Source organism: Ornithorhynchus anatinus, chromosome 7, assembly GCF_004115215.2.
Source record: "Ornithorhynchus anatinus isolate Pmale09 chromosome 7, mOrnAna1.pri.v4, whole genome shotgun sequence".
Classification (NCBI taxonomy): Eukaryota; Metazoa; Chordata; class Mammalia; order Monotremata; family Ornithorhynchidae; genus Ornithorhynchus; species Ornithorhynchus anatinus.
The window spans coordinates 36,162,293-36,181,414 of NC_041734.1; the positions used below are offsets into that span (position 1 = coordinate 36,162,293).

General features: G+C 44.4%; 1 protein-coding gene across 5 annotated transcripts in view; it reads left to right on the forward strand.

The window, feature by feature from the left end:
- The window catches only part of TRAF3IP1 (TRAF3 interacting protein 1), a 55,879-nt gene that overhangs the window by 667 nt on the left and 36,090 nt on the right, over nt 1-19,122 (forward strand). For all 5 annotated transcript variants that reach the window (XM_007668775.3, XM_007668789.3, XM_007668793.3 and 2 more), the window contains exons 2-7: nt 6,116-6,184; nt 9,670-9,831; nt 11,002-11,145; nt 11,241-11,696; nt 13,172-13,252; nt 15,108-15,183. In XM_007668775.3, coding sequence (XP_007666965.1) covers nt 6,116-6,184; nt 9,670-9,831; nt 11,002-11,145; nt 11,241-11,696; nt 13,172-13,252; nt 15,108-15,183 — 988 coding nt within the window. The remainder of the gene's footprint in view (nt 1-6,115; nt 6,185-9,669; nt 9,832-11,001; nt 11,146-11,240; nt 11,697-13,171; nt 13,253-15,107; nt 15,184-19,122) is intronic.

The window sequence follows — 19,122 nt, forward strand, 5'->3', positions numbered from 1 at the left end:
ATCACGATCCACAATAATCATGATACATAATAATCAAAGCGCACCATAATCATGATGCACAATAATCATAATGCATAGTATCATAATAATCATAATGCATAGTAATCATAAATGATCGTACGACATAATAATCATAATACATAATAATACATAATAAACAATACATAATAATCAGGATACGTGATAATCACAATGCATAATAATCATAATGCATAATCATCATAATGCATAATCATCATCATAATGTTGGTATTTGTTAAGCACTTACAGTGTGCAGAGCACTGTTCTAAGCTCTGGGGGAGATCCAGGGTCATCAGGTTGTCCCACGTGAGGCTCCCAGTGTCCATCCCCATTTTCCAGAGGAGGTCACTGAGGCACAGAGAATAATAATGTTGGTATTTGTTCATTCAATAGTATTTCTTGAGCGCTTACTGTGTGCAGAGCAGTGTACTAAACACTTGGAATGGACAGATCGGCAACAGAGACAGTCCCTGCCCGTTGATGGGCTTACAGTCTAATCGAGGGAGAGAGACAAAACAACAGCAATAAATTTGTTAAGCGCTTACTCTGTGCAGAGCACTGTTCTAAGCGCTGGGGGAGATCCAGGGTCATCGGGTGGTCCCACGTGAGGCTCCCAGTCTTCATCCCCATTTAACAGAGGAGGTCACTGAGGCCCAGAGAAGTGAAGTGACTCGCCCGCAGTCCCACAGCTGACAAGTGGCAGAGGTGGGATTCGAACCCATGACCTCTGATTCCCAAGCCTGTGCGCTTTCCACTGAGCCACGCAGCTTCTCTTCTTAATCATCATCATCATGGTATTTGTTAAGCGCCTACTATGTGCCGAGCACTGTCCTCAGCGCTGGGAGAGATTCCAGGTCATCAGGTTGCCCCACGGGAGGCTCACAGTCTTCAGCCCCATTTTGCAGATGAGGTCACTGAGGCTCAGAGAAGTTAGAATAATTAATAATGATGATAATGATGATGACGATGGCATTTCTTAAGAGCTCACTGTGTGCCGAGCACCGTTCTCAGCGCTGGGGGAGATACGGGGTCATCGGGTTGTCCCTCGTGGTGCTCGCAGTCTTCATCCCCATTTTACAGAAGAGGTCACTGAGGCCCAGAGAAGTTAGACTACTCAGAATAATCATAATAATGATGGCATTTCTTAAGCGCTTACTATGTGCGAAGCACTGTCCTCAGCGCTGGGGGAGATTCCAGGTCATCAGGTTGCCCCACGGGAGGCTCACAGTCTTCAGCCCCATTTTGCAGACGAGGTCACTGAGGCTCAGAGAAGTTAGAATAATAATAATGATAATAATGATGATGACGATGGCATTTCTTAAGCGCTTACTGTGTGCCGAGCACCGTTCTCAGCGCTGGGGGAGATACGGGGTCATCGGGTTGCCCCAAGGGGGGCTCACAGTCTTCAGCCCCCTTTTTCCAGATGAGGTCCCTGAGGCCTGGAGGAGTGAAGCTGCTTGCCCAAGGTCACACGGCAGACAAGGGGCAGAGGGGGGGATTAGAACCCGCGTCCTCTGACGCCCGAGCCCGGGCTCTTGCCACTGAGCCCCGCTGCTTCTCCGGCGATGGTGTTTGTTCATTCGTTCAGTCCATCGTAGGTATTTGAGCGCCTGCTCTGTGCAGAGCACTGGACTGAGCGCTTGCGTGGCTCAGGTGAAAGAGCCCGGGCTTGGGAGTCAGAGGTCGTGGGTTCTAATCCCGCCCCCGCCGCTCGTCAGCCGTGTGACTCTGGGCGAGTCACATCACTTCCCTGAGCTTCAGTTACCTCATCTGGAAAATGGAGATCAAGACCGTGAGCTCCACGTGGGACAACCTGATTAGCTCGCATCTACCCCAGCGCTTAGGATAGCGCTCGGCACATAGTACAGCGCTTAACGAACACCAACTTTATTGTCATTTTTATTATTCTTATAATTCGGCAACAGATAGAGACCCTCCCTGCCCAACAACGGGCTCACGATTTGTTCATCGCTGACGACGTGCCAAGCGCTGTTCTAAACGCTGGGGTCGATCCAAGCTCATCAGGCTTGTCTCACGCGGGGCTCACAGTCCAGCGTGGCTCAGTGGAAAGAGGCCGGGCTGGGGAGTCAGAGGTCGTGGGTTCTAATCCCGGCTCGGCCGCTTGTCAGCTGTGTGACCTCGGGCGAGTCATTCCATTTCTCTGTGCCTCAGTTACCTCATCTGGAAAATGGGGATTATGAGCGTGAGCCCCACATGGGACACCCTGATCACCTTGGATCTGCCCCAGGGCTTGGAACAGTGCTTGGCACATAGTAAGCGCTTAACAAATACCACCATTAAATTATTCATCCTCATTGTATAGATGAGGGAACTGTGGCCCAGAGAAGTGAAGTGACTTGCCCAAAGTCACCCAGCTGAGCGGGGCGGAGTTGGAATTCGAACCCACCACCTCCAACTCCCAAGCCCTGCCTCTTGCCACTAAGCCTCGCTGCTTCCTTCTCCATTCATTCATTAGAAGCGGCGCGGCTCAGCGGAAAGAGCGCGGGCTTGGGAGTCGCAGGTCGTGGGTGCTAATTCCGCCTCTGCCACTTGTCTGCTGCGCGACCTCGGGCAAGCCACTTAACTTGTCTGTGCCTCCGTTCCCTCATCTGGAAAGGGGGGATTAAAAATGTGAGCCCCACGTGGGTCAACCTGATTCCTCTATCTACCCCAGCGCTTAAAACGGCGCTTAGCCGATAGTAAGCGCTTAAGAGAATACCATCATTGTTGTGGTTATTCATTCAATTGTATTTATTGAGCACTTAATAATAATGAAGGTATTTGTTAAGCGCTTACTAGTTGCCAAGCACTATTCTAAGGGCGCGATAATAATGGTATTTGTTAAGTGCTTTTTATGTGCCAAACAGTGTTCTAAGCTCTGGATAATAATGGTATTGGCTAAGCGCTTGCTATGTGCCAAGCGCTGTTCTAAGCACTGGGGTAGATACGAGGTAATCAGGTCGTCCCGTGTGGGGTTCGCAGTCTTAGTCCCATTTTACAGATGAGGTAACTGAGGCCCAGAGAAGTTGGGACTTGCCCAGAGTCACACAGCTCTTTGTCTGTTTGGTATTAGTTAAGCACTTACTATGTGCCGAGCACTGTTCTAAGCGCTGGGGTAGATACAGGGTAATCAGATTGTCCCACGAGGGGCTCACACTTTTAATCCCCATTTTCCAGATGAGGGAACGGAGGCCCAGAGAAGTGAAGGGACTTGCCCAAGATCACACAACAGACAAGTGGCAGAGCCGGGATTCGAACCCACGACCTCTGACTCCCAGGTCCGTGCTCTTTCCTCTGAGCCACGCTGCTTTCTATAATAAATAAGAATCACGGTATTTGTTAAGCGCTTAACTATGTGCCGAGCCCTGTTCTAAGCCCTGGGGTAGATACAGGGTCATCCGGCTATCCCACGTGGGACTCACAGTCTTACCAAGAGGTGACTGCCTCGGGGAAATCCCCGGTCCCTCCACTCCTCAAGGCCAAATTTTCATTACAACCAAGCTATTTGGGATCCAGAGGAGCTCTGGACCTGGATCATTTTGGGGCAGCAGATTTGGGGTGATTAATAACAATAATAATAATAATGTTGGTATTCGTTAAGCGCTTACTAAGTGCAGAGCCCCGTTCTAAACGCTGGGGTAGATGCAGGGTCATCGGGTTGTCCCACGTGAGGCTCACAGTTAATCCCCATTTGACAGATGAGCGAACTGAGGCCCAGAGAAGTGAAGTGACTTGCCCGCGGTCACGCAGCTGACAAGTGGCAGAGTCGGGATTCGAACCCTCGAACTCTGACTCCCAAGCCCGATTGGACTGTGAGCCCGTCAGTGGGCAGGGATGGTCTCTATCTGTTGCCGAATTGTCCATTCCAAGCGCTTAGTCCGGTGCTCTGCACATGTGCCTCAGTTCCCTCATCTGTAAAATGGGGATGAAGACTGGGAGCCTCACGTGGGACCACCTCATTCCCCTGTATCTCCCCCAGCGCTTAGAACAGTGCTCTGCACGTAGTAAGCGCTTAACAGATCTTGATTCTATTTATCTTGATTCTATTTATTGCCATTGTCCTCGTCTGTCCGTCTCCCCCGATTAGACCGTGAGCCCGTCAGAGGGCGGGGACCGTCTCTATCTGTTACCGGTTTGTCCGTTCCAAGCCCTCAGTCCAGTGCTCTGCACATAGTAAGCGCTCACTAAATACTAGTGAATGAATGAATGAACAAATACCAAGATGATTATTATTATCATAGTAGGCGCTCAATCAATACTGTTGAGTGAATGAATGAATGGTCATTCTCTCCCGAATTTTCTAGATCTGCCTGGATTTTCCAACGGAGGGATCCATTCAGTACTAACTCCTTTCAGTGGCGTTTATTTGCAGATACACTTAGCGGAAGGAATTGATTTGATATCTAGCGTCTAATATGCTTCTTTTCTGTACGAAGTGGATAGTACCTTGAGAGGTCTTCAAAATATTACACTTTGTAGCCTCTCCGATGTAAGCCCTGAAAAAAGCCTGTTATTAAGGGTAGGGAGCGTATCTGCTCATTCTGGGGTACTGGACTCTCCCAAGCGCTTAGTCCGCTGCTCTCTATGTAGTAAAGCGCTCGATCAATACCACTGATTGATTTGATTGAGAAGCAGCGTGGCCCAGTGGAAAGGGCCCGGGCTTGGGAGTCAGAGGTCATGGGTTCGAATGCCGGCTCTGCCACGCGTCGGCTGTGTGACCCTGGGCCAGTCACTTCACTTCTCTCGGCTCAGTGGAAAGAGCCCGGGCTTGGGAGTCAGGGGTCATGGGTTTGAATCCCGGCTCTGCCACGCGTCAGCTGTGTGACGGTGGGCAGGTCGCTTAACGTCTCGGTGCCTCAGTGACCTCATCTGGAAAATGGGGATTACCTGTGAGCCTCAGGTGGGACAACTTGATTCCCCTGTGTCTACCCCAGCGCTTAGAACAGTGCTCTGCACAGAGTAAGCGCTTAACAAATACCAACATCATTATTATTATTATTATTATGGGACAACCGGATTACCCTGTATCTTCCCCAATGCTTAGAACAGTGCTCCACACATAGTAAGCACTTAACAAATACCAACATTATCATTATTATTATTATTATTATTGTTATGATTCTCTATGCCTCAGTTACCTCATCTGTAAAATAGGGATGAGGACGGTGAGCCTCACGTGGGTCAACCTGATTGCCTTGTGTCTACCCCAGAGTTTAGAACAGTGCTCTGCACATAGTAAGCGCTTAACGAAAACCAACATTATTATTATTATTTGTGGTGGGCTCGCATAAAGGAGCAGTGAGAGCGTTTCTGAGACCCTAAGGTAAAAAAGTTCAAATATTCGCAGTTATTTGAATTCAGCAATCGAAACCCGATCAGGTCAAGATATGGGTCCCGTCTCATGAGAAGCAGCGTGGCTCAGTGGAAAGAGCCCGGGCTTGGGAGTCAGAGTTCCTGGGTTCGAATCCCGGCTCTGCCGCTTGCCAGCTGTGTGACTCCGGGCCGGTCACTTAACTTCTCTGTGCCTCAGTCACCTCATCTGTGAAATGGGGATTAAGGGTCTCAGCCCCATGTGGGACAACCTGATCACCTTGTATCCCTCCAGCGCTTAGAACAGTGCTTTGCACATAGTAAGCACTTAACAGATACCACCATTATTATTATATCCTCAGGCCTCCAGGAATTCTTGTAAAGCGGGGAAAACCTTGGGGCGGGCAAATGGAAAGAACGAGGAATGGTGAGAGGGTTTGCGTCCCAGCTCCACCACTGGCTTACTGCGTGACCTTGGGCCAGTCACTTAACCTCTCCAGGCCTAAGTTTCCTCATCTGTGAAATAGGGATAAGATAGCCTGCGAACCTCGTGTGGATCAGGGACTGTGTCCGAGCTTAGAGTCTTGTATCTACCCATTGCTTAGCGCGTAATAAGCACTTGATAAATGCTAATATTTAAATAAAGAGTAATGAGACGTTTCTTTAAAGCTATCTGTGGATAACCCTACTGCAAATAGATTATAAAATTATTTAAGCTTTTTTAGTTTTTGGAACGTTTGGTTCGGGTGATTTTTGAGTAATAGTTTCCCTCTATCTTTCGAAGGTAATAAGAATGACCGGTTTTATGAAGGGGCTCTACACAGATTCTGAGATGAAGTCTGATAACGTTAAGGTTGGTGTCAAGATATCCTCACCGTTTTTCCCTGATTATTTACCCTTCCCGCGGCTTCCATTTTTAAGAATGACATCCATCTGTGTTTGAAAAACTCGCTTCTTGGCATAACGTCTAGGAAAAAGCTTCCTGCCTCTCTGCGTTGAGACCACTGTGGAAGTGGGAAGTGGGTGGCGGAAGGATACTGTGTGAAAGTGCTTGCAACATCAATTCCCATTCCGTTTTTCCTTGATCCTTTCAGGGCAACAATAATAATAATAATAATAATAGTAATAATGTTGGTATTTGGTAAGCGTTTACTATGTGCAGAGCACTGTTCTAAGCATTGGGGTAGATACAGCATAATCAGGTTGTCCCACATGAGGCTCACAGTCTTCATCCCCATTTTACAGATGAGGTAACTGAGTCACAGAGAAGTTAAGTGACTTGCCCACAGTCACACAGCTGACAAGTGACAGAGCCCATGACCTCTTACTCCCGAGCCCGGGCTCTTTCCACTGAGCCCTGCTGCTTCTCTATAATGTTGGTATTTGTTAAGCGCTTACTATGTGCAGAGCACTGTTCTAAGCGCTGGGGGCGATACAGGGTCATCAGGTGGTCCCACGTGAGGCTCACAGTCTTCATCCCCATTTTACAGATGAGGTCACTGAGGCACAGAGAAGTTAAGTGACTCGCCCACGGTCACACAGCTGACAGGCGGCAGAGGTGGGATTCGAACCCATGACCTCGGAGTCCCAAGCCCGGGCTCTTTCCACTAAGCCAGGCTGGCAATAGGGACAGAATAGTGTTCTTTATGAGCCAGGAGGCTAAGAGAAGATGAGATCAGGACAGTAGTTTTTTCAGGCTTCATTTCTGCAAAAGTGAGGAATTCCCTATAAATTTTTTTTTTAATTAATGGGTTGGCCAGAAAACGGCTGGGCAAGCAGATGAAGGGTTTTAAATATATACGCGAAGCAGTGTGGCCCAAGGGATAGAGCACAGGCCTGGGAGTCGGGAGGACCTGGGTTCTCATCCTGGCTCTGTGTAACCTCGGGTAAGTCACTTAGCTTTTTTGTGCCTGAGTTACCTCATCTGTAAAATGGGGATTAAGACCGTGAGCCCCATGTGGAACATGGGCCTTGTCCAACCTAATTATTTTGTATCTACCCGAACGTTTGGTACGGTGCCTGGAAAATAATAAGCACTTAACGGATACCATAAGAAATGACATTTTTTGACTGGGATCACAGTACGTTTAGTTCTACAAAGCCCCGAAAGCTCCACCCTGGCCCTTCGTCAGAACAGAACAATCCTGTCGCCGGTCATGGGACGGGGCGGATCGTGGTCTAAACTGGGGAGAGCAGGACCACCCGTTTCTTCCCTGAAACCTGACTGTAGCCGCCCCCGATTACAGTGAGGGGGCAGGGAGGGACCCTCTGCCGCTGGGTCCGACCTCCAGAGGGAGGTTTCATTTTGGTTGGACTGCGCAACGAAGCCTCCGACCCCTACTCTAGCTTCTCTCTCTGAATCCTGTGTTCTTTTCCTTTAAATCATTTTGGTATTCTTCTTCGGAGCTCTGCGATTCCTCCGCGTCGTTGTGAAAATGGAGCCACCCAAACTAGCCACAGTACTTTAATAAGCCGGGGCCGTGTTCTCCTCACGTCACAGATGCCTGCTAATTCATTCAAAGTGCTGTAGTCATCTCGTTTTCAATCAGTCCTAATTATTAAGCGTGCGAAGCCCTGAAATGAGCGTTTGGGAAAGTACAATACAACAGTAACCAGCGACACCCTTCCTTCCAGCTCATTCCGTATTCTCAGTGGCCCGATGGAAAACCAACTGGCGGGAACAAGGGGTGCAAGTGGTACTGTGAAATCCATCGGTGGTATTTATCGAGCGCTTCCCGTGTGCAGAGCACTGTACTGAGCTCTTGGGAGAGTTCAGTCCAACAGATTTGGTAGGCCCAATCCCTGCCCACGTAGATCTTACAGCCTACCCGGGGAGACAGACATCAAAGTAGATTACAGGTAGGGAAAACAGTAGAATATAAGGATCAGTCAATCAAATGTATTTATTGAACGTTTACTACTTGCAGAGCGCTGTACTAAGCGCTTGAGAGAGTACGGTCCAACAGAGTTGGTAGGCTCCATCCCTGCCCACGAGGACTTTCCAGTCTGTAGCGGGAGGCAGACGTGAAAATAGATTACGCGTAGGGGAAATAGAAGAGTCTAAGGATATGGGCCTAAGTGCAGGGGGCCTGAAGTAAGGATCAGAGGGCTCAAGGGGCACCCGGTCAAGTGTAGAGCGGGTGCAGAGGAGAGGGCAGGAACGGGAAATGAGGGCTTAGTCAAGGAAGCCGCCCTGGAGGAGATATCTTAGGAGGATTTTGTTACGAATAATTCCGTCGCAAAACTCTCAGTCCAGAAATCTCAGGCCCGAGACACGCTGTCATTCCCGATGTGAGACTCCAACATCACCCTAGTATCTTTTTTAGGGTATTTCTTATGCAATTAGTGTGTGCCGGACACTGTTCTAAGCAGTGGGGTAATATAAGATAGTCAGGTTGGCCACAGTCCTTGTCCCGCGTGGGGCTCGGAGTCTTAATCCCCATTTTACAGATGAGGTAACTGAGGTACAGAGAAGTGAAGTGACCTGTCCAGCAGACAAGTGGCAGAGCTGATATTCGAACCCAGCTCCTACCGACACCCAGGCCCATGTTGTATCCACTGGGTCGTGCTACTTCTGCATCCTGGTATCCTAGAGGGAATAGCAAAACAGGCAGAAAAAGAACATGTTCATGGCATTTAGAAAGCTCTCAGTTTAAGGGGGAAAAGTCAACATGTAGATAGAAATTTACCAGTTCAAAGTTTGTATTTGGCTCGTAAAAATGTCATCTAAAATATAAACGGCAAACCCTGTGATTCCCTTCCCTGCAGTTGCTTTGGATGAGGCGTGTCCTGGTGGAAAGAACGAGGGCCCGGGAGACAGAGGACTTGGGCTCTGATCCCAGCTCCGTCCATTCCTTGCTATGTGACCGTGGGCACTTCTCTATGCCTCAGTTTCCTCAACTGTAAAATGGAGATTTAAATACCTCTTCTCCTTCCTACTTAGACTGTGAGCCCCATGTGGGACAGGGACTGCGTCCAACGTAATTAACTTGAACCTACCCCAGTGTTTAGAACAGTGTCTGTCATAGTAAGCGCTTTGGCAAATATCTTAAAAAGGGCCAGCTCCCAATGGACAATATTTAGGGGGACAGCGTGCTGACAGCCACCTCTGGAAGGTCTTATTTGACGTTGGGACCTCCAAGACTGACCTGGTTCCATTTGGATCTCCCCACCCTAACCCCTTTGTGGATGGGCAGTTCCAGAACTGGGTCATTCCTTCCGGCTCTTCTCTGGCTGGAAACCGTCCAGCGTTTATGCCACAAATTGCAGATCTGTGCTTAGCAAACTTGTACAGTGGGATGTTTTCCTCTTTCTTTTGTAAATGCCAATCTTTCCCAGGACAAAGACACAAAAATCAGCTTCCTCCAGAAGGCCATAGATGTTGTCGTAATGGTTACGGGAGAGCCGCTGTCTGTGAAGCCTGCACGGATCATAGCAGGGCATGAGCCCGAAAGAACTAATGAGCTGCTCCAAGCAATTGCAAAATGCTGCCTCAGTAAGGTAAGATGGTCCTGCCAAGTGATTTAAGTCTCTCTTTATCACGTCTTCTGAGGAATGGACAAAAGAAATGGGCTTCAAATCAGTCTGTCAGTCAGTCGTATTTTTTGACTGCTTGCCGTGTGCAGAGCACCGTACTAAACGCTTGGGAGAGTACAGCGTGACAGACACATTCCCTGCCCACATCGAGCTTACGGTCTAGATGGGAAGACAGACATTAATGTAAATAAATAAAATTACAGGTATGTACGTAAGTTCTATGGGGCTGGGACGCGGGGGGGTGGGGGATGAATAAAGGGAGCAAGTCAAGGCCACGCAGAAGGGAGTGGGAAAAGGGGAAAGGAGGGCTCGAAGTGCATCCGTGAAGAATGTAAGTCCATTATAAAGTCAAACGACTTGTTAAGGAAGGCAGTTGAGACTGCACTAAGGAAAGATCTTATCTGTGAGCCCTCTTTTTAGATTGGGAGCCCTCTGGGACACAGGGATTGGGTCTAAATCCCACCTGTGTATTTTTTCCAGAGCTTAGTTCAGTGCTCTGCCTTCAATCAGTGCTTTACATTAGTCTTCCATTTCCCTGAGTAGTCTAGCTGTTCTCTCTTGGAAATGGGCCGCATTTGAAGAGAGGAGAATCCCCATGTTTGTGTCTCTAAGTAATTCTGGGACACTAGGCAGCTAGTAGGAATCCGCTGGAAAACTGAAATGACTGGAAGACCTTCACTTTATTTTCATTTTAAGATGAACTTCTCAAATTCTAATCCTGGGTTCTATTCCCGGCCCTGCCACTTCTCTGCTGTGTGACCTTGGGAAAGTCACTTCACTTCTCTGGGCCTCAGTTACCTCATCTGTAAAATGGGGATTAAGTCGGTGAGCCCTGCATGGGACAAGGGCTATGTCCAACCTGATTAGTTTGTATCTAACCCAGGGTTTAGTACAGTACCTGGCACATGGTAAATGCAAAACAAATACCTTGAAAAGTAATAATTGGCGTAACTGTGAGCTCGTTGTGGGCAGGGAACGTGTCTGTTGTTGTATTTTACTCTCCCAAGCGCTTAGTACAGTGCTTTGCACACAGTAGGCACTCAATAAAAACAATTGAATGAATGAGTGAATGAATGAATTGAACCTCCTTTATAGCCTAACTTTACATTTATCTTAATTCCTTTTAATGTCAAGTTATCAAGTGATGATGCTGTGAAAAGGGTCCTGGCTGGGGAGAAAGCAGATATGAAAGGAAAACCACCAAATACCTCTAAGTCCCAGGATAAAGAAAACAGGGAGTCCAAGGAAGAAGAACTGAAAAGCTCTAAGGATAAAGAGGTCAGTTGTAAGACTCATTTCCAATTAATACACCTGTGTCTGCAGTTCATAAGAGGGCTTTTAATTTTGTAAATGATCTCATGTTTGTTTTGCAGGCTAGAAGGAATTCTGAAATTAAAGATAGAAGCACAAGCAGAGACAGAAAGCCCAGGCAAGAATCGAAAGAAGAAGAAAGCAAACCAAGAGAAAAAGAAAGAGAAAAATCTAAGGATAATGTGCGGGAGAGACATAAAGATCATGAATGGGAGAAGCTTAAAGAAGGGGAAAAAGACAGAAACAAAAACAGAATATCTAAGCAAGAAAAAGAGACAGAAAAAAGCAAAGATAAAGAGAGAGGAAAGAAAGAGGATAAAGAGCGAGAAAAAGATTCAGAACATGATAAGGAGAAGGAAAAAAAGAGCAGTGGAGGGAGAGAAAGGGACAGACAGAGAGAAAAGGACAAAGACAAAGGAAAAGAAAGGGAAAAAGACAAACGAAAAGAACGGTTAAGAGATGGGGAGCGTTCGAAGGAGAAGGAAAGGAACAAAGAGCAAGATAAAGCCGAAAAGAAGGTAAAATTGTATTTAAAACCACCTATTTAAATTGTTGGTAATTCTGGACTGACTTGTAATTGATGTTTATGTGGCAAAATCTGTCTTTTAAGTTGAAAACATTTTTCCAAACTTCCTAACACTTCTGGGAAACTAGTATTATCCTCAGAACTGAATAAATTGAGATGCGAAAGAGGCCAACGCCTTATCTAGTCCAAAATTGAGACAGAAGTAAAACCTCGAGTGTCCAAATCGCTTCTTCTTTCTCTAACTATCTGAGCTTTGCGGTCACATTACCCCGTGATGAATTTGGTGCAGGACTTAATATGAAGATTTTGAAAGTGTGTTCTAAAGTGCCCTGGAAGAATTTCAGGAATAAAATGTGAACGGTGACAGAATAACATAATTTTAAAGAGTAAAATTATGTCTTTGGTAAGGGCAATGACAGATTACATTTAGGAACCATCAGTCACACCAGAGTCATTACAATAACTTGAAAATTGGAAATAATTTTAGATTTGGATATCTTTTTCTCTTTCTGCACAAGCAATCCTATCAGCAGTGATGCTACATTTTATGGATTGGAGAAACTTGGATTTCCTTTTTAATCTAAGAATATTAATGTTCACTTTACAGTCGAGGCTAGGGAAACCAAGATTGAAGAGAAAACTCCATAATACATCTATAATTCCAAAAATTTTCATTCTAAGTCACCATTTCACCAATTTTAACATTTCGCTGACTGACATGCATAGGCTGTCAAGACTCTTGGTAACAGAGCACCCTTGTATTAACCTGTCTTTTACAATCCATCAGTTGTATTTATTGAGCACCCGCTGTGTGCAGAACACCGTACTAAGGCTTGAGAGAGTACTATGCTTTAGAGTGGGTAGACCCATCCTTGCCCATATGGAGCTTTACAGTAAAGATAATCTTGTTTTGGGATATATGAATATTGATTTGGATTATCTTTGGGAAAAATTAGACTCCTTGGGAAAAGTGGATTTTTTTTCCAAGAGTAAGATGCCTAGAAGTCAGTAGGTCCTGGGTTCTAATTCCTACTCCTCCACTTGTCTGCTGTGTGACTTGGGGAAGTGTCTTTATTTCTTTTTGCCTCTGTTCCCTCCTCCATAAAATGGATATTAATTCTACGAGCGCCTTGTAGTATTATTGACTGCTTACTCCGCAGGGCACTGTACTAAACATCTGGGAGAATGTGATAGTAAACACAGTCCCTGTCCACAAAGAGCTTGTAGTCTAGCAGCATTCAACGGCATACCACGTCATCTATTTTGGGAGTGATTATTTTGAAATTCTATATTTGGAAGTATTTCAGGAGTGAAAAATAGACCTACTTCAAATGCTTTAAATAATCCTGCTTTTTGATTTATAAAGAAAATGATGATCACTGTTTTTCAAAACCCTGTCCATGTGTTTCTAGATGTTGCATTTCATTCCAATATTTAGAAAGAGAGATTTTTGTAATCACTTTGTAGTCCACAGGCTCTGAGGAGACCCCCTCTACAAAAGTCTCAGCGGGACCTGTCAAAGAAGCTAAGCCTTATCCCGATAAAGAGGTAAATATTCTAAAATAACTTTAAACAAATTAGTTATTTAACTAATGTGATGAAATCTTGAACTTCTGGTAATTATTGAAATGCTTAAATTTTTCAGTGATTCTAAAAACAGCTCTGCTTAGTTTATAATTATTATAAATTAATTTGCAATATAAAAAAAAGTAAGGCAGCATGGTCTAGTGGAAAGAGCACAGGCCTGGGAGTCAGAGGATCTGAGTTCTAATCCCAGCTCTGCCACTTGTCTGCTAGGTGAGCCTGCTATGTGATAGCCTCAGTTACATCTTCTGTAAAATGGGGATTAATCATTTTCCCTCTGACTTAGACTTTGAGCCCCGGGTCCCAGAGCACAAGAACCATATTTTGATTTCAGATTCCGTTTTGAATTTTTCAGCATCGCTGTTTCTAATAGACTAGGTTACAAAGGATTGGTCCTAATATACTGGTCTGGTTTGCTCCATTTGTAATGAGGAAAGAATCAGACTTGGTCCCTCAATTTTGATGTGCAATCAGTCAATCGGTGGTATTTATTGAATGCTTACTATGTGCAGAACACTGTACTAAGTAAGCGCTTGGGAGAGAACAATGCATCAGAATTAGCAGACACGTTCCCTGCCAATGGTGAACTTAGAATCTAGAGGATGAGCTTACATTGCTATGTCATCTAGGAATCTTAGTTTTTGATCTCCATAAACTTTACAGAGCAGCCGTACATTTTAGTAACCATGCTACACAGACTAGAACCTATTAAAGGTGTTCTCTAGGAGTCTATATTTTTAGTTATCAAACCATATAGAAAATAAATAATGAATAAATAATACTCATTAAATGCTTACTATGCACCAAGCACTGTTCTTCTAAATGCTGGGGTAGATACAAGTTTAATCAGGTAGGACACGGTCCCTAACCCACATGGGGCTAACAGTCTTAAGCAGGGAAGGTAGGATTTAATCTCCATTTTACAGATAAAGTAATTGAGGCCCAAGATCCCACAGCAGACATGCGGCAGAGTTGAGGTTAGAATCCAGGTCCCCTGATTCCCAGGCTCGTGCTCTTTCCACTAGGTCCAGCTGCTTCTCTCTGTTAGGAGTTTGTGGCGATGGCAGGTTTCCATTTGCCTCATGACCCTTTCTGTGAAAAAGCTGGCATCACCCATTCCCATTTCACTGACCGTACAGTTAATCAATCAATGCCTCTACATGGGTACACTCACCGCAGGTCATATTTGTTCCCTGTCACCTTTCTTCATTCCCTTTTTTCTCCTTGCGTTTTGTTACCAGTGCGGTACTGGACTGGCATATGCATTAGTAGTTTCATTTCCTTTGTGAGAATGTTCTACACTGTTTATTGCCTTATTGGTTGTTTTTTGTCATTTCTGTTGCTTCCCCAATACGCTTCCTTGAAAGTAGTCATGTTATGTAGACTGAAGTCAGAAAGCTGTCCACACTAAAAGATTGTTTTATTTAACTGCAGCTCACAAAAGCATTCTTAATGTTTCCTTATGGTGGGTATAAATAGCGATCTTTCCTGAGTATCGTTCGAAACAAGTTTTTTCTTCAGTACAAAGAGCGGAGGAGTTGAAAGACACTTATTTGAAAAGAAGTGCAGAGTTGATCGGAGAATTTGAAATATTTCATTTTCTTTGGAAAACTCAACATTAACCTGCCTTCATTGGCAGAATTAGACTTGATGTACAACGAAGGCTAATCTGATCAAGACACATTTATTAGTAGAACTCAAAGCTACGTGATCTAACTTAAAATTGTTAAAGTGATTCTGTCCGATCTCTTCTTCAGAGAAGTGTATTTGCCTTTAAAAATTGTCTTTGCCATTTCAATTTTTTTCTGTTTTCTCTAAGGCTGAAAATTCTACAAAAACAGCTAGATCAGTGGTCACCAAAGTTTCAAGGCGGCGATCCAAAACTTTAGGAGAAGGTACTCCCATAAGTACTTATTTTCAAGAAATGGTTGAGTGGTGGATGAGATTTCATTGCTTGTACTAAAAATGTTCATAAGTGGAACTATCTTTAATGTCTATGATAGAATAAATCCCCAGTGCTCCTAGAATTTCAACTGTGCCGTATGAAATACAGTGATGGCACATGAGAACAAATAGAACAGTCGATCATTTCTCACCAACTCACATTCTGTCATTCTAACCCCATGTAGAAACCAATTAATGGTATTTAGAGAAACAACATGGCTCAGTGGAAAGAGCACGGGCTTGGGAGTCAGAAGTTCATGGGTTCGAATCCCTGCTCTGCCACTTGTCAGCTGTGGGACTGTGGGCAAGTCACTTAACTTCTCTGTGCCTCAGTTACCTCATCTGTAAAATGGGGATTAGCTGTGAGCCTCACGTGGGACAACCCGATTACCCTGTATCTACCCCAGCGCTTAGAACAGTGCTCGGCACATAGTAAGCGCTTAACAAATACCAACATTATTATTATCAAGCCTTTACTGTGTGCAGTCAGTCAGTTGTATTTATTGAGCCCTTACTGTGTGCAGAGTATTCTACTAAGTACTTTAGAGAATACAATATAATAAATGCATTCCCTGCCCACAGTGAACGTACAGTCTAGAAGGGGAGACAGACATTAGTATAAATAAACAAATTACAGATATGGACATAAGTGCCGTGGGTCTGGGAGGAGGGATGAATGAAGAGAGCAGGCCAGGGCAACAGAAGGGAGTTGAAGAAAAGGAAAAGAGGTCTTAGTTAGGGAAGGCCTCTTAGAGGAGATATGCTTTCAATAAGGATTTGAAGGTGGGGAGAGTAAATGTCTGTCATATATGAGGCGAGAGGGCATGCCAGGTGAGAGGCAGGACGTGGGCGAGAGGTCAGTGGCAAGATAGATGAGATTGAGGTGCTGTGAGATGGTTGGCATTAGAGGAGCGAAGTGTGCAGCCCGGATTGTAGTAGGAGAGTAGTGAGGTGAGGCAGGAGAGGGCAAGGTGATTGACTGCTTTAAAGCCAATGTTGAGTTTCTCTTTGATGGGGAGGTGGCTGGAGGTTAATGAGGAGTTTAGTTAATAATAATTTTGGTATTTGTTAAGTAATTACTATATGCCAAGTCATGTACTAAGTCCTGGAATAAATACAAGAAAATTAGGTTGGGCACAGTCCCTGTCCCATGTAGAGTTCACAGTCAGACAGAGAGGGAGAACATGTATTTAATCCCCATTTTACAGGTGGGAAACAAAGGCACAGGGAAGATAAGTAATTAGACCAAGGTCACACAGCGAGTAAGTGGTAGAGCAGGGATTAAAACCCAGATCCTCTGACTCTCATTTCCCCTAGTTTAGACTGTAAAAAATGGAATCAAAAATGTACCTTGAACCAAACACCCTTCTGGCAAATCTGTGGTTATCACCTCCCCTCTTTCTTCCGTAGGCTTTTGACTAGTGGAGAGAAGGGTTTATGTTGTTTTGGGGGGCCTACACCTAAAAAGGGTGACTTATCTCTCTACAACATATGTAAAACCTATATCTGTAATTTCTCAAGATCTTCCCAATCACAGCGTCTTCATATTTCATTCAATATGTTGATGGATTAGAGAAAAAAAAAACAACAAAGAGATTAGCTGAAAATCTAAATTTCTTTAGCTGGAAGAACTTCTTGTATCCAGTCTGTCACTTAGAACAGTACTTGGCACATAGTAAGCACTTAAATATAGTGTAATTATAGAGTATAACATATATAATAATATAATATAATAATAACTAAAATGATTTTGCTTTGAAAATAATTATTAAATGCCAGCTGGTGAAAATTTCGCAAAAATTTTGTGGCATTGCTGAAAACCAATCTATTTATAGTATAGATGACTCCATCCTTCTTTTTCCCCTGGCAAACATTCTCATTTCTTCCTTTGGAGTAATTGCCATGTTAGAAGTTGTTCTCCCAAGATCCGTACTTTTCTCATTGTAAATTTTCTAAAGTAAAAATATTCTCAAAAGCGATGCATTGAAGTTAAAGCTTATTCTAAATATATTGTACCACAGCACTGCTTAATTTTCATTTTCTCCCTTCAATGCATCTTTAAAATTGGTGGGAGGTTTGGGTTGGGAGAAGGATGTAATCAGTCTCTAGGGACAGAGATACTAGTAATTAGATGGACCCGGAATCGTCATAGAGGATATTCCATCCACTGAGCAGATATAGGTGAGTTAATAGAAATATTATTCTTGGATTGCAGCATCTCAAGCAGAGAGGGCATGACCTTTATAATTTCCCGCAGTACTTCATACTCAGAACTTGTTCAGAGTACCTTTTCAAAATACCTTTCCAAAATACCTAGTATGCAGATGGCATACAGAGGAATGGCACTTATCAAATTTGTAAATTTACCCCCTGTTTTAGCCTTGCAACACGTTGGTTTTGACATTAAAATGCTAGCCTCCTTTATGACACTCACTCTGGCAGGGTGAAAGCAGTGGGGGAGAGGGATAAGTAGTTTGCTCGGGAACCATAGGGAACGGAAAAACAATTTAAAAGGTGGGGGTGGAAGGGAAATGTAATGAGGGCCAGAGGATGAAGGAGGGAATACTTGGGGAGTGGGGAGGGGGAGTTATCTGATTCCCGAGTATAGATCAAGGCATCCATTTTACTTCCAGTGAACTAAAAGTTGGCTAACCTATTGTTGTACCTCTCTCACTCAATACAAGTACATTAATGGAGCTCTGTTACTCATCTGTAGTTGATTGAGCACATACCTTTGGGAAATTTTGGTAAATTATCTCACCTTGGCCCCTGAAACATTTTTCCAGTTATATTATTGGTCCCATGAGAAAATTGGTGTTCACTTAAGACACAATCTTCAGGAACTATTTGTGTCTCGAACATGATTCACTGTCTCCAATACTGTTACAGGGCACAGGACCCCTGCAGATAGAAGATGCTCTGTAAATTCTGCCAATGATGATGATGTAGGAATTGGTTGGGCAAACATTTGTTTCTAGATTCTTCAATTACTGGCTTAGAGAAGGCTCCTGGCAAATTGGTTTTTGTCACTTTTTTCCAAAGCATTCCTTTTGATTCTATTACTTTATCACGCTAAATATAATTTTCTTGTAGCACTGAGTAATTTCACTTTCATAATACTAATAATGGTATTTGCTGAGCACTTTCTATGTTCTAAGCACTGGATTAGATGGAAGTAATCAGATTGGATGCAGAACCTGTCCCACGTGGGGCTCACAGTCTAAATAGGAAGGAGTAGGATTTAATCCCCATTTTACAGAAAGGTAACTGAGGCACAAAGAAGTTAAGTGATTTGCCCAGGGTCCCACAGCAGACACATGACAGAGCCAGGATTAGAACCAGTTCTTTAACGTGTCCGGCCCGTGTACTTTCCACTAGACCACACTTCTCTAGTTAGAGATTTATTTAGAAGGCTGCATTTATTATCGTTTATTTATTACAATAATAATGTTGGCATTTGTTAAGCGCTTACTATGTGCCGAGCACTGTTCTAAGCGCTGGGGTAGACACAGGGGAATCAGGTTGTCCCACGCGGGGCTCACAGTCTTAATCCCGATTTTACAGATGAGGTAACTGAGGCACCGAGAAGTTAAGTGACTTGCCCAAAGTCACACAGCTGACAAGTGGCCGAGCTGGGAGCTATTATCCCTAGTCACACCTTTCAGGAGAAGGGAAAATATGTCCATTTAACAGTTGACCAATGTGGAGATTTTGAGCAGTGCCTAAGGTCACACACTGGAAGTCTTTGGTAAACTAAAAGAAAAATTTGCTCACAGCAGTTTGCTGTCTAAATCTTCCCTCTGCTGGGACATTTACTCTCCATATTTTACTCTAAAACGTTAAATGGGTTTTACCAGAATTTCAGTTATCATTTCTGCAAATGTTTCTGA